Source organism: Corythoichthys intestinalis, chromosome 13, assembly GCF_030265065.1.
Source record: "Corythoichthys intestinalis isolate RoL2023-P3 chromosome 13, ASM3026506v1, whole genome shotgun sequence".
NCBI lineage: Eukaryota > Metazoa > Chordata > Actinopteri > Syngnathiformes > Syngnathidae > Corythoichthys > Corythoichthys intestinalis.
In genome coordinates this window covers 40,348,999-40,364,206 of record NC_080407.1, presented here as the reverse complement: position 1 = coordinate 40,364,206, position 15,208 = coordinate 40,348,999, and the positions used below count along the sequence as shown (strand labels likewise).

Here is a 15,208-nt window from a genome sequence, read left to right as displayed (position 1 = left end):
CTGACTGGTGCCACCATATTGTCCGTCAGCTAATCGTGTTTACATATTACCGCTACGTACATTCCTCCTATTACTGCGTGTTTTTCTGCTTGTCTAAGGAATCACCGCACAGTAAACGAACCCAAAAACCTTCCTGACAGTCGTTAACATTGATTAATCAAAATGGTGAAGGCATGTGTGGCGGTTGGTTGCAGTAACGGAGAAGATAAACGGTCATTTTAGTAGTTGCTGTGTGCCCATTGTTAAAAGGGCAAATCTCGAAAGCAGCACGGTTTGTTCATCTCAGTCCATGATGTGTTTGTGTTGAAAGCCGTCAGACAGCGGCGAAAACATCAATATGATGCCAACACGATCGCAGACATCATCAGAAGGAGACTACGAAGCTCGTCGCCATGGTCGCGCAGCAAGAAGGTGAGCGCAACAACAGGTGTTGTGCCAAACAATAGCCGCCCTGCGTGAAATGTCCCCCCTTGATGGGAGCGCCCACACGGAAACGACTTTGTTGTACCCTGAATATGTATTATTTTACTCTGCTTGAACTAATAAATGTCATACCTGTGTGATTGTCATTGGGATAGGGTCGTGAAAACCTGTAGACTAATACATTTCTGTTCAAAGATTGTTATGTGGCCCAGTCAACGATTTGTTACTTAAAATACAGTACTAATATTTTGTGTAATTTAATTATTTAAAACTGATCTTACAGTCGTAAATCCATTACTGTAATGCGTCCATGAAAACATTTGATGTTTTCACGTCAATAAAGCGTTATAAATAAGCGCTCCCCTCAGGGGGGACATTTCACGCGGGGTAGCTATTTTTCGGCACACACCGACCCGTTGTCGATCAAGTTTCATTTTACAATCGTGACAACGGTGACGCTCAGCTGACCAAATGTCGGTTTATATTCGGGCCGGTGCCGATTTTGGGTACCCGACTCCTCATCGTGACATAAACTGGAGTATGATTGGAAATTTAGTGGTCTCAGGACGAGCTCTGACGCACTGGACGAGACCGGACGGGAGGAAACATCAGTTTGGGCATCAAATATGGATCTGGCGACTGGATTGACCGAAGCTTTTCCAAATAACGGCTTTTATGCAACTCCTCCAATGAGTTTACAGCGTCTGAAAGCACTGGGGCTTCCATAATTTGCAAGTGAACCCCCCCTTTAGATCATTGACAATAGGGACACACAATGACGGACAATATGGCGGCACAATACAGCGATCATGTGATTGTGTGACGTTGGTGACTGGGGTCTATACCGATTGACCGATCAGAGCAGTTCACGGCAAAAGAAAAATAACGCTTTGTGAGTTGTCGGTTCCAGTAATAATAACCACTGCCTAGTCTATAGAATCCTAGCAGCTAATTGGGGCAAAAAAAAAATCGATTAAGGTTTACTCACCAGTAATAAATGTCAGCTGCAAACGTAAATGTGCCTGGATTTAGTTTACCACTGGAGACAATGGTCCACGGAACCGTCTTCTTTTACTGTTCCTCGATTGATTGCTTTCAGCCATTTGCTTGTCCTTTTCTTCTCACGAGGAAGAATGAAGAACTTCAAATGCGGCTCCGAACTCCTCCTTGTGTTACAACCCGCAACACGGCAACTTTTAGTCATTCCGAAGGGAAAAAAGACCACAAATAAGACAAAAGTTCAACGCGTTTGTACTACAATGCATGACAAAGCAATTGCTTGTGACTCGTGTTTCCCCCATTTCAATATGGCGACGCTTTGTTGTGGCTGGTGACGTCATTAATATCCGACTGCGAGAATAGGAAATGACAGTTTGCAATATATAAAACGCTCAGAACACATTTGGAGGCCGAATCCAAAATATATGTGGGAAAAAAAATGTGCATCCGTCAACTCAACACCTTTAAATGCGGTTCTATCTCGATTAATGAAAACTGCTTATAGTGTTATATTATGAGAAATTATATTGATAGGAAATATTCTTGTTTATGGTGATGTGAATTTATGGAAATAATATTGCTAAAGTGTCAACAGCAACATTTAATTTGTTCGGTCAAAGCAATATTTTGTTGTAATTCAGCCAGTATTTTGTTTTTTGAAACAAGTGTAAACTAAAGGGAAAGGATAAAGAGCATTTGGTTAAATGTTGTTTGACAGTCATGAGCCACCGTATCCTTATGTCTGTCATTCGCAGTTTATTATTTTATTAATAAACTGGTGGTTTGTTCAACTCAAGTGTGATCCTTGACTCACACAAAACAAGAACGTTTCTACAGCAGCCTTGTATTCTCAGTCAAAGCAATCATACATGTACCTGTAGCTTCGAAAAAGCTGGCCGGATATCGTTCTTGGGTTTCCATTTACTTTAAATGGCGAATCTTACAACAGGATTGCGATGTAGCACCCTCATCTGTTTCTCTCGTTCAGTTCTGTTCGTCTATTACACAACATCACTCTCTCTCTCTTTTAAAACTGCTATTTTTTGGGCAGGATAGAATTGGTAAAATTAAAAGTACAACAAGCATGCAATGACATCTAGCGGACAACTAGCAGAAATAACTGCAGAAGAGTTGAAATGCATCCACTTAAATGTTTTTAACCTAGGAAGCCTTTTAACTAAAACAACATAAATATCTTTCTCAATGAATTAAAGGTACAACAATGCATTCACATTCTTGAATTTTAATTGAAAATTTATGCAAAAATTAATTATTAAGGTATTGGAATTTAACCCATAAAAATTCCCCTGGAAATGTTTTTTGCCCAGGCCCTCAGAAGAGCCATGCACTCTGGGGGGGAAAAAAACTCCACAATGGCAAGGACATGGTTGAGTATCTGTCAAAGAAGCGTGGCACGGCCCTGAGGTAACGGTTACATCTCTTTTTCATACAAGTCTAGGTGTCCTTTCACCCAACGAAATCATCTTTAAGAAATAAATAAGTTTCTGTTACAAAATGTTCCTTGAAGTTTTTGTTATCTATTATGTATCAGGATGGGTATTCAAAACCTTTTTTTAGTGAGAAACTTAAAAGAAAATTACAAAGGTCTCAAAAACGTCCTATTTTAACTTACGTGATTTAACTACTTTTCAAGTGTCGAAAAATACCCCCCTTCCACCAGAAAAGAGAGACTTTAGCATTTCCAGTGACGTATCACATATGCATATAGGACAATTCTGAAATTTGGCCAAATTGGGGGTCTCACAGCATAACTTAAAGCCACCTGATTTTTCCACCATACTGTATATAGATATTTAGGCAAGGCAAGGCAAATTTATTTATATAGCACAATTCAACACAAGGCAATTCAAAGTGCTTTACATCACATGAAGACCATAAAAATCACATTTAAATCAACACAACGTAAAAACCAAGACAAAAGATCGCATTTAATCACAGAATAAAAATAAATAAATAAAAATAAAACAACAATAAAAATAAAGCAAAAACTACTACTAATAATAATCATTGAAACCAGCAATGGAGATAAGCACAAGAGGAATAGAAGGCAGGTAGGTTGAAATATATAGACAGTTATGGATATGCAGTGCCAAACAAAAGCGTTTTTAGCCCTGATTTAAAGGAGCTAACAGTTTGAGCATACTTCAGACGTTCGGGTAACTTGTTCCAGAGGTGAGGAGCATAATAACTAAATGCTGCCTCACCCTGCTTGGTTCTTGTTCTTGGAACATGCAGAAGACCCGTTCCAGACGACCTTAGGGGTCTAGATGTCTCATAGGAATCTAACAAGTCAAGCATGTATTTTGGTCCAAGGCCATTAAGTGTTTTGTAGACGAGCAGTAGTATTTTATAGTCTATCCTTTGACTCACTGGAAGCCAGTGTAGCGATTTCAAAACCGGTGTAATGTGGTCCAGCTTCCTTGTATTTGTGATGACTCTGGCTGCTGCATTCTGTACTAGCTGCAGCTTCCTGACTGATTTTTTATCAAGACCTGTAAATATACCGTTGCAGTAGTCCAATCTACTGAAAATGAATGCATGCATAAGTTTTTCCATGTCTTGTTGAGTCAGAAGCCCCTTAATTCTGGTTATATTTTTTAGGTGGTAATAAGCGGATTTAGTGACGGACTTTAGATGGCTATCAAATTTTAGGTCTGAGTCAATAATTACGCCAAGGTTTCTGAGTTGATTTGTAGCTGTAAGGGACATTGTGCTAAGTTGGCTGCTTATCTTTGACCTTTCCTTTTTTGGCCCAAAAATGATCACCTCTGTCTTCTCCACATTTAACTGGAGAAAATTCTGGCACATCCATTCATTGATTTGATGAATGCATTTACTCAGGGAGACTAAGGGACTATAATCATGTGGGGACACAGAAATGTACAGTTGTGTGTCATCTGCATAGGCGTGATAGGAGATGTCATACTGTTCCATTATCTGAGCTAACAGAAGCATATAGATGTTAAATAAGAGTGGTCCAAGAATTGACCCTTGAGGGACTCCACACGTGAATTTGGTTCGTTCTGACTGATAGTTTCCAATTGACACAAAGAAATCTCTATCATGTAAATAGGATGTGAACCACTGAAGAATAGTGTCAGTAAGCCCTACCCACTGTTCCAATCTGCTGAGTAGTATGTTGTGATCAACCGTGTCAAATGCGGCGCTGAGATCCAATAGTAGCAGAACAGATGATTTGCCTGCATCGGTATTCCGACGAATATCATTTAGGACTTTGATAAGCACGGTCTCGGTGCTGTGTTGTGGCCGAAATCCAGACTGAAATGAGTTAAAAAGATTGTTTTGCATCATAAAAGTCTGGATCTGTTCAAACACAACCCTTTCGATAATTTTCCCCAGGAATGTCAGATTTGATATTGGCCTGTAATTACTAATGGTTGAGGCATCCAGATTAGTTTTTTTTAGGAGAGGTTTTATTACTGCAGTTTTTAAAGTCTGAGGAAACTCTCCTGTTTGGAGGGAAGTATTTATAATCTGAAGTATGTCTGGGGCTATGCAATGAAAAACAGTTTTGAAAAAGTTTGAAGGAAGGATGTCAAGGTAGCATGTTGTGGGCTTTAATTTCGACACAATTTCTGTTAAAGTGGCATAGTCCAGGAGGCTAAACTGTCTAAGATTGACGTGGGGGACATTTTGGGAGGCGTTTAGTGTAACATTTGTTAATCCGGAGTTGCACACAGTCTGTCTAATCTTTAGTACTTTGTGTGTAAAGAATGCTGCGAAATTATTACAGGACACCTCAGATGCCAATTCCTGAGGTATTGATGCTTGTGGGTTTGTCAGTTTGTCAACAACAGAAAATAGTGTGCGAGTATTGTTGGTGTTTCTGCTAATGATCTCTGAAAAATATGACTGTCTAGCATTTTTCAGTTCCTGGTTGTATTTGCGAAGACTCTCTTTGTAGATATCATAAAAAACTAGGAGTTTGTTTTTTCGCCATCTGCGTTCTGCTCGTCTACAAACTTGCTTTTGTTTTATAGCTAGTATGGCATTTCTCCAGGGTGACCTCTTCTTTCTTGACAAAGTTTTTGTCTTAATCGGGGCAATAGTGTCCATTACAGTCATCACACTCGAACTGAAACTATTTACAAGTTCTTCCACTGGAGCTATTGTAGGGGTTAATGATGAGGCATAGGCCTGTGTGAATAACGCACATGTGTTATCACTTATGTAACGCTTCCTAATCACCTCTGTTTCCCTTTTCAGAGGATAGACAGGGGTGGTCATTTTAAACATAATGCAGTAGTTATCAGACAGAGCAACATCATTCACTGTGACCTCAGAGATGTTAAGACCTTTGGATATTATTAAGTCCAGTATGTGCCCTCTGTTATGTGTTGGAACTGTGACATGCTGAGATAAACCAAATGTATCCAAAATATTTAAAAGCTCTCTAGCACATCCTTCTTCAGGATTATCAACATGAATGTTAAAGTCACCCACTAAAACAACACAATCAAAGTCCATGCAGACGGAAGACAGTATTTTGGTAAGCTCATCAAAAAACATTGTGTTATACTTCGGTGGTCTGTAAATTGTTACCAAGGCAGCTCTGCAAGGGCTTTTTAGCTGAATGACAATATATTCAAAGGAATCAAACTGACCACATGAAATATTCGTGCATTGAAAACTGTCCCTGATTAGACTGGCAACCCCACCTCCTTTCTTATGGGTTCTTGGCGCACTAAAGGAATTGAAGTTTGTGGGGGTTGCCTCAATCAGAACTGTCGAACTCTTATCTTGATCTAACCAAGTTTCTGTTAGGAACAACATGTCAAGGTTATGTTTGCTGATAAAATCATTAATTAAGAAAGATTTGCCAGCTAAAGATCTAATATTTAGCAGACCCAATTGGAGATGCCAGACTGGATTCACTGGTGAGTTTTGGGAATGACATACTATGCTTAACAGGTTGGCAGAGTTGATTGAACGTTTTTTATTTCTCACCAGTCTAGCCCTTTTTTTGTTGTTTATCACCACTGGGATTGTTGAGCATACATACTGTACTCCATAAGGCCCCGGCTTTTGCTGGGACAGAACAGTCTTTGTAATGTTGTCACATCCTGGACCCGGTGCACATCATATTGGTGTCGCAAACATGGCTTCCTCCATAGAAGGATAATACCGTGTAGTTCCAGAGTTGTAGTGCTTTGGCTTTGCCCCGAGAGAATTCCAGGGGAGGCTGGTTGGTTTGTTGCCATCTTCCCCTGGCACCTGTCGGGTGTGACAGGTACAGGGTGGAAGCGAAGACATGAACTTGAGGAGATCAAGAGACTGGTTAACCTTGCTATCTAGATCCATGGAGTCCCAATCAGGTTGACTCATTATTCCATCCAAACTAAGTCGTCGGTGGGGTGGCTTCCGGGACTGTGGGGATTTAGGCCTTGATGAGGCCTTAGCCTGACTGAGTCGGCGGAGTGGTGGCGTCTTGGAGTGTGAGGATTTGGTGCTGGATGGGGCCTTATCCTGGAGTTGGCGGCGTGGTGGCGTCTTGGAGTGTGAGGATTTGGGGCTGGATGGGGCCTTATCCTGGAGTCGGCGGCGTGGTGGCGTCTTAGAGTGTGAGGATTTGGGGCTGGATGGGGCCTTAGCCTGGAGTCGGCGGCGTGGTGGCGTCTTGGAGTGCGAGGATTTGGGGCTGGATGGGGCCTCGACAGCAGAGGATTGCACGGTCGGGTCGTTTTCCTCCTGTTGAGTTGATGGAGCCACTTATTGAGTCTCGTCTGAAGGGGGTCGATCACCTGCTACCAGGGTCTCCTCCCGTTGAGGCAGTGGAGCCTCAGCAGAGGAGGGTTGGTCACAGCCTGGCAGGGCTGGCTTAGTCACTTCCCCTTCAGCGACTATCGGCTCCATTTTTGGAGGAGACATTTGCCACGTTTACATGGAGCCAAATATTCCAATTTCAATGGGAATATTTGTTCAAACCGAATAAATGTGTTCCATATAAACTCCTCATTCGGAATGAACAGGCCCAAACCGAATGGAATTTCATTCCGATTCACAGGGGTGGAATATTCCTTTTCCCAAACCGATTAGAAGTAAAATTATATCATGTAAACGGGGAAGCGGAATGGTGTCTGGCTGCGTTCTTTCTGCACATGCTCCGTACTGACGTGGTGACGTCACTTGGTGACGTAAGTAACGTCACATGCAACATGGCTTCCAAGCACACGCACAGCGCACCCACACAACTTTTTAAATGAACTGCGTGTCATTCTGAAGTTTTGTTTCCACTCGAAAAGTTAGAACAGCAGCTGATCTGACGATCGATCTCCATGTTTTGCAACGTGACGCTTTGTTTTGATTAATCTGCGCATGTCAGACGGCAGTTGTCAAACGTCCTTTCGGAATAAAGGCAGACACATGTAAACGCTGGATCGGAATAGATGAAGTGACATGTAAACAGCTGATGTGAAATTTCCATTCGGAATGATTTGAATCGGTATGAAAAAAAGTCAGCATGTAAACGTGGCTATTGATTCTGCATGCACACTGTCTGATTCAGCACTCATCCCAGCCACCATGTTTATCCGATGTTTTGGGACAGCTTGCCTCCTTTCCTCTAGATAAGCAGACTTTCTGTGCCTCAAGAGATAAAACATGCTGCTGCTTAGTAACCGCACTCCTGACTTATTTAGGTGAAGGCCATCGTTCTTAAAGAGATGCCTGCGCCCTGAAAATATGTTGAAATTGTCAATGAAGTACATCGATTGTCCAGCGCATGTTGCTTTGAGCCATTTGTTGAGCATCATCACTCTGCTGAAACTTTCATCCCCCAGCCTGGGCGCGGGTATGGGTCCACTGAAAAACACCTCAGTATTTAAAGTTCCGACTTTGTTTATCAGTTCAGTGAAGTCTTGCTTTAAAAGCTCTGATTTTTGCTTCGCAATATCGAGGGCTCCTGTGTGTATTATCAGAGTAGTGGCTGTTGGATGCTGAGCAGCAATGCTCAGGATTTTTTCCAGAGATAACAGACACCGTAGCTTTGTTAAAACAACATACTCTGGTATTGTTGCTACAAAAGTGTTTCATCCCATTCACAGCAAAGTCGCCCACTATCAGAGTGCAGGGCCCATTGGGTCGCTTTCTCTGTAGCCTGCTAGCACATGCATTAGCATCGTACCTCTCTTTCGAGCTGGGTGTTCCAACTTTCCCTGGGTCAGGAGTCTCGGAGAGTGGCGTAAATCTATTTTCCAGTAGAATTCCAGCAGCTTGAGGCACTTTGCTTTGAGCCTTTGTTGTTGCCTTGATCTGTGATAATTTTCTTTCTGGTGCCGGAGTAGATGACGCTGTCTTCTGCAGAGGTGGCCATTCCTTTTCATCGTAAATCTGCCAGTGCTGGGTTCTGCCAGGGTCCCGTTGAGTCTCGATGGTGTTTGTTTGCATTCTGTGGGTCCGCTCCCACTCGCTGTTTTGGGAGATCGGCAGAGTGGTTTCATTCCCGAGCTGTCCATTTACCTCCATATTCACTTCAAGCCGGTAGATTTTTGTTTCCAGTACTGCTATCTTCTGGAGCAGTTTGTGGTAATCATCCATTGACAGGGGAGGCATGTTGCTGCTACTTAGCTTTTGTTAGCCGAATTCCTCAGCTCCGATAAGGCAGACTTGTGTTCCAGTACGACAAAAAAGCACTTTAAAAGGCTCAAAAATGCTCAAAAAGCCTTTGTTTGAATATAAACAAGATTAAAAGAAAATTCCAAGACTTACTGAGTAATTTAGAGGTGATTAAAAATGATTAAAAAGATGATTGAAGCTTGAGAAGCAGGAGCAAAGCAGAGAGACGTCTGCACAGTAGCGAAGCAGAGACAGAATCATTTAATATACATACATACATAGAGATCTGATTCACTATTCAAAGAGCCAGAATTTTTTTTTTTATTTGAACCATGCAGAATGGGGGAAAAAAACAAGCAATAAAATTGACTGCACTGTAAACAGAAGCTTAACGAGCTCAAAAAAACTATTAGGTGCATACTGCCACCTACTGTACCGACTTTACTCTCATAGTCTATTTTTTTTCTTTATTTGGCCATGATACTCTCGTAATATGTCAATGTCAATCACAAGTACTAATAGTAATTTTTTAAAAATGATATTTAATCCCACCACAAAAAACTAATTTGTGGGCCAGTATTTTTTTTTATTATTATTTTTGCAATCTTGAACAATATATCATACCTTTCCGTATTTATATAATGACATTATTGATGAATGATTTAGAATTTTTGTAATTTGGGGTATACTTTTTCCAATAATAATAAGTAGTTTGAAAGAGGGACAGTATTGTACAAATAATGGCACTTAAAGTGTCTCTGACAGCAAAAAGCATGTTTATTTCATATTTCACACTGAATTTTTTGCTCATGAATGAAATGGACCGCTTGGATGTGTGTAGAAGCGATCGATTTACATATTCAATTTTTTCAATCCCGCACCATGAAAATGAGTGACTTCCTGGATTGAGGAAGAATGCGAAAGTGACATCACACGGGTCACCATCTCACAATACAGCCATTAAACATAGCATGTAGAAGGGCTGCAGATTTAGCTGATTTTGCGGTTTAATTCGTTTATTTTTCGCATCACGCCAGCCCAATGTGCTGCAGGCGTTTGTTGCTGCACCAGGAAGAGGCGTGTGAGCTTTTTTGGGTTTCAAAAAGATGGCATTCACCGCGCAGAGAATGGCCAAAACAAGTCCGGCAACTGTGGGACCATTGGACCGACGGAGAAGTGACTAAATTACGTTTTTTGTATTATGTCAAACACTGGGATCATGGCTTGCATTTTGTGGGTGACAATACTCCCTGTCCACCGAGAAGGCCACATGGCCAATGACCGGCAGATTGTCGCACAATCCCCTACCTCATCGTGTGCCCGCCCCCATAGCACTTTCCTTGGCTTTGCCCGGAGCAGCGCCCCGCTCTGACGTCAACTGGTTTGTCCACCGAGACTGTGCTATTTTCGACGTTCATTCCCCTCTCTGCCTGCGCGCTGAGGCCTCAGCAGAAAGACGAGCCGTAACTTACTCGCCACCAGTGTACTGTCAAATTGTGTTTTTCACCCCATCGGAAATTGCAACTTTGTTAAAAATGGCCACGAATACAGTGGTTACAAAGTAAACACTACAAACTTTAGATAAAGGAATATTTACCTACATTTGATCATGGACGGACAAGTCGAAAAGTTCTGCTCAGACACATCCGGTCATGTTAGCTGCACAGCAGAACTGCACACCTCTCTCTCACTTTCTCTTTTCATTTTTGAAAGGCGAGAAAAAGACTTGGAAACGCTGCTCGGTTCAGGTTAGCATGTCGGCTAGCTGTCACGCCTTCTGTTTTGTTTACGCTCTTTCCTCCGTCTCCGAAGCCGGGGCAGGGAAATGACAAAAGCCGGACTAACTCCGGTGGCATAAAATACCATTCAGGAGGTTTTAAGAAGTCGGCAGTGTTGACCATTATGGAGTAATTTTGCCCTGTCGTACTGAATAAATGCATTTTAAATATTTCATATTCCATTGAGTACAAGACTCTTATTTGTCATTGACCATCCCATTTATTTAGCAATTGGGGAAAAATACTTAGATAAAAAGAATATCCTGTAAAAATATTAGAGCAGAGAGATCGCAACACTCCTGACATTTTGCTGCTCTGTGTCGCATTTTACTCGTTCTGAATCTTCCCCGTCAATGGGTTGAATTCTAAACCTGCTGTATTCGTGACCTGCCGATGTCATCATCCAGTTGGGGACGCTGGAGTGCTATAATGACAGGTGAGGCTAAACAGCAGAATAAAAGACTAATTTCTCGTCATCTGCGCTTTGACAAATTGTTGTACTGTATATAGTCAAATTGTCCCAAAATATGATTTTAATTCACATAATAATGCTATTTATGATGTTTTTTATGCTGTCACAGGCGCTTTAACTTGACAGTTAATTCGGGTCAGACAATATTTTTGGCAACAGTGTGGATGCTCATCATACAAGGGTTGGACAAAGCACATGTAAAGCACCAAAAAATGCCAATCTTCAGCAGCATTTGAGTAACTCTACAGAATACAATCGTCCTGTGGGCACAACCAAATGAAGCCAGCATGGAAGGCAGGCAATACAGTTATTGGCCACGGCTTCTTACACCGACACACGTGTGCCTTTTCATCCGATCCTTCTGAATGAATCCTCCACCACAAACTGAGCAGGAAAAAGCTTTGTATTCAGTGTGGGTTCTTGTGTGTTTTTTTAAGTTGTGCTTATGAGCGAATCTTTGACCACAAACTGAGCAGGAAAAAGGTTTTTCACCAGTGTGGGTTCTTGTATGTATATCCAAGGTGATCTTCTGAATAAATCCTTGACCGCAATCTGAGCAGGAAAAAGGTTTTTCGCCAGTGTGGATTCTTGTGTGCATGTTTAAGGCGCTCTTTTGACTGAATCCTTGACCACAAAATGAGCAGGAAAAAGCTTTTTCGCCAGTGTGGGTTCTTGTGTGCCTGTTTAAGGTGCTCTTGAGACCGAAGCTTTGGCCACAAACTGTGCAGGAAAAAGGTTTTTCACCAGTATGGGTTCTAGAGTGTTTCGTTAAGTAGTCCTTCTCAGCAAATCTTTGGCCACAAACTGAGCAGGGAAAAGGTTTGTCTCCAGTGTGCGTTCTTGTGTGTCTGTTTAAGGTGCTCTTCAGACTGAGGCTTTGGCGACAAACTGAGCAGGAAAAAGGTTTTTCACCAGTATGGGTTATTGAGTGTTTTGTTAAGTAGTCCTTCTGAGTGAATCTTTGGCCACAAACTGAGCAGGAAAACGGTTTGTCTACAGTGTGGGTTCTTGTGTGCTGTTTTAAGTGGTACTTACGAGCGAATCTTTGACCACAAACTGAGCAAGAAAAAGGTTTTTCGCCAGTGTGGCTCCTCATATGCCAAAGACAAGTGTAGTTTCCAGCCAAGGTTTTCCCACGCTGAGGGCAGTGGCAGAGTTTGTCGTTACGTTGAGATTTCTTATGGTTATCATCATTGAAAGGCGAGTACAATGTGGCACTATTTCTGTCTGATGGAGCGATGAAAATGTCTGCTTGCAATCTTTCTGTTGAGCTGCTGCTGCCTCTCAGAGGCTCCATACCTCTGCTGACCTCACTCAGACCATCTTCACTTTTCAACGGCTCACCAGTCGGCCTGGTGATACCTTCCTCCTCTTTAACACATGGCAGGCCCTCCTCCTTTTTGATTGGAACTTGCTCTTCTCTCTCCTTCTGTTGACAGTTCTCTGGCTCCTCCTCCTCTTTGATATGGAGGAGCTCAACATCCTCTTTCATGCCAGGAGATTCCAGCTTCTGCCACTCAGCACCAAGATATATTCTGAAACCTGTAAGACACAAGAAAACCATTGATATATTTTATGGACTACCACCGGATCATCAACCAGTCTTTGCTTTGTGCAAAAGAAGAAGGAGAAGACGAGTACAGTGATCCCTCGCGACTTCACCGATCCACCATTTTTCGCGGATTCAGTGCATCGCGCGGTTTTAACAGGTACTCATAAAAAAAAAATAAATAAATAAAAGCGGAAAAAAAGATACGAGCTTTCATTTTGAAGCATAAGAGACATTGTTTCGAATTGAGATGTAGTGCTGCAACGATTAATCTATTAACTCGAGTATTCGATTAGAAGAAAAAGATTCAAATTAAATTTTGCTGCTTCAGGCATTCGTTTAATTAAAGCGGCATTGTAATGGTTTGTTTTAAAAGTGTTTGAATTTAGATTTACTGATTTGGGTGGATACACTGCTCTCCAGTCTGCCTCGTTTCACATGGCTGCATCCAGCTGCTCCCTGTTATGACCAACGTAAGCTAAGTTTATGTTTGAGCTAATGTTTTTTTAATGCATTAGTAATTTCGTCTACAGGTATACTTAGCTGCTTTTTGTGGGAATATGTGTCTGAATCATTTGTTAAGAGCATTTGTTGAGTTAATTATCGAGGGTTGATTGAATATTTGCTTGATTGATTGAATATTTGCTTGTGCTCATACATACCTAATACATACATAATACATATTGCCATATATTGTCTTATTTGATATAACCAGTAAATGATTATTGCTTGCTATACTAGGTTGTAGTATAATGTTTAAGTGTTACAAAGTAGTGACGGGATCTGTCGTTCACTTGAGTAAACGAATCCACTCCGGATCGTTCAGTAAAAAGATTCGTTCAAACGAATCGTTCAACGAATCGTTCGCCCCCCTCATCTCCCTCCCCGCCCAAATGAATCGTTCAGTTAGTGAACGGGAAGTGACGTTGCCGAACGAATCACCAAAGACCGCTTAGCAGTATAACTGAACGGGAAGTGACATTCTTGGTCCCTCCCTCTCTCTTGCATACAGGCTCCTCATTGACCGCTCGTCGTAGTTTCAGTAATGAGTGACAGGCAATATCATTCTGCTTTCACAGACAGCCTCGTCTCCCTCCCGCTGCTGCAAAAGCGAGGGAGAACTTCCGCGTCGTCTTAGTTCTATGGGCTCAAAGTCATGGCTCGTGCTTGCATTTCGATTGAGGACACGGTTAAACATTTTCCTTTTGTGGGGGGAGCGGGGGGGTTGGGGTCGGGGGCGCACGGACTTTCTTTAGCATGTTCTTGATCACATTTACAATGCTGCTACCAGCCAACGCAGCATGCTCGCTGTCACGAAAATAAAAATAAATCGAAAGTTTAATTTCTAAATATGGAACGACCAACACATCATATTTACCTCTCGCTCGGTTGTATTTTTGTTTTTATGCTCATCAGTATTATTTTTAGTTACAATTGTTAAAACTATAAGTGTAAATAGCTAGTTGTCGAATGTGCTGCTCTGAAATAAAGACAATACTACATTTTGATATTTGACAGTTTAATTGCAAATCAATATTAAGATGATCGTATTGAATTTTTGCACTGGTATTAATAAATAAAATAATCCGGTCAACTCCCCTGTCGTCCCCGCATCTCAGATCGTCAAATGCTGACAAGAAATGATTGCTTGCCCCTTATGATGTCGCCTTTCTACCCTGATTAGTCTGTTAAGAAAAATATAGACATATTGCGACATCTCCCGTGTCCATGTGCGTTGTTTTGGGGCGCTTGAGTAGCGCATGATGGATGGATTGACATAATTTGTCAAACCAACCGACACGCTCTGACACGAAAAAAATAAAAATAAAACACTCGGAAAAAATTGACATATATATACAGTTTCATTGCAAATCAGTATTATGGTGATCGTATTGAATTTTTGCACTGGTTATATAAATAAAATAATCCGGTCAGCTCCCCTGTCGTCCCCGCATCTCAGATCGTCAAATGCTGACGAGAAATAATTGTTTGCTCTTTACGATATCACCTTTCTACACTCGTTAGTCTGTTAAGAAAAATGTAGACATATTGCGACATCTCCCGTGTCCATGTGCGTTGTTTTGGGGCGCTTGAGTAGCACATGATGGACGGATTGACATAATTTGTCAAACTAACCAACACCTGACACGAAAAAAAAAAAAAAACACTTGGAAAAAATGGACATGTATATACCGTTTCATTGCAAATCAGTATTATGGTGATCATACTAAATATTCTTTTTTTCTGTGCACATATGAGGTAAATATCGCTGCCATGAAGCCTCCTTATAGTGACAGTTCTTTGCCCCCTTCATTGCCGTCACGCGACCGCAGCTAAGCTTTTGCTTGCCTCGTAGCTACCAGTGTTTTAAATTACTGTAAATTTGATAGT

General features: G+C 41.6%; 2 protein-coding genes across 2 annotated transcripts in view; both read right to left on the bottom strand.

Annotated features, from left to right (window-relative positions):
• Positions 1 to 9,507: 9,507 nt before the first annotated feature.
• LOC130928968 (gastrula zinc finger protein XlCGF52.1-like) lies at positions 9,508 to 12,865 on the bottom strand. The gene has a single exon (XM_057855821.1). The coding sequence runs from the start codon at positions 12,830 to 12,832 to the stop codon at positions 11,576 to 11,578; it is 1,257 nt and encodes a 418-aa protein (XP_057711804.1). The 5' UTR covers positions 12,833 to 12,865; the 3' UTR covers positions 9,508 to 11,575.
• LOC130928935 (oocyte zinc finger protein XlCOF6-like) overlaps positions 12,670 to 15,208 on the bottom strand; it is a 42,081-nt gene continuing 39,542 nt past the window's right edge. The window contains exon 5 of the transcript XR_009066762.1: positions 12,670 to 12,810. The gene's annotated coding sequence lies outside the window, so the exon portion shown is untranslated. The remainder of the gene's footprint in view (positions 12,811 to 15,208) is intronic.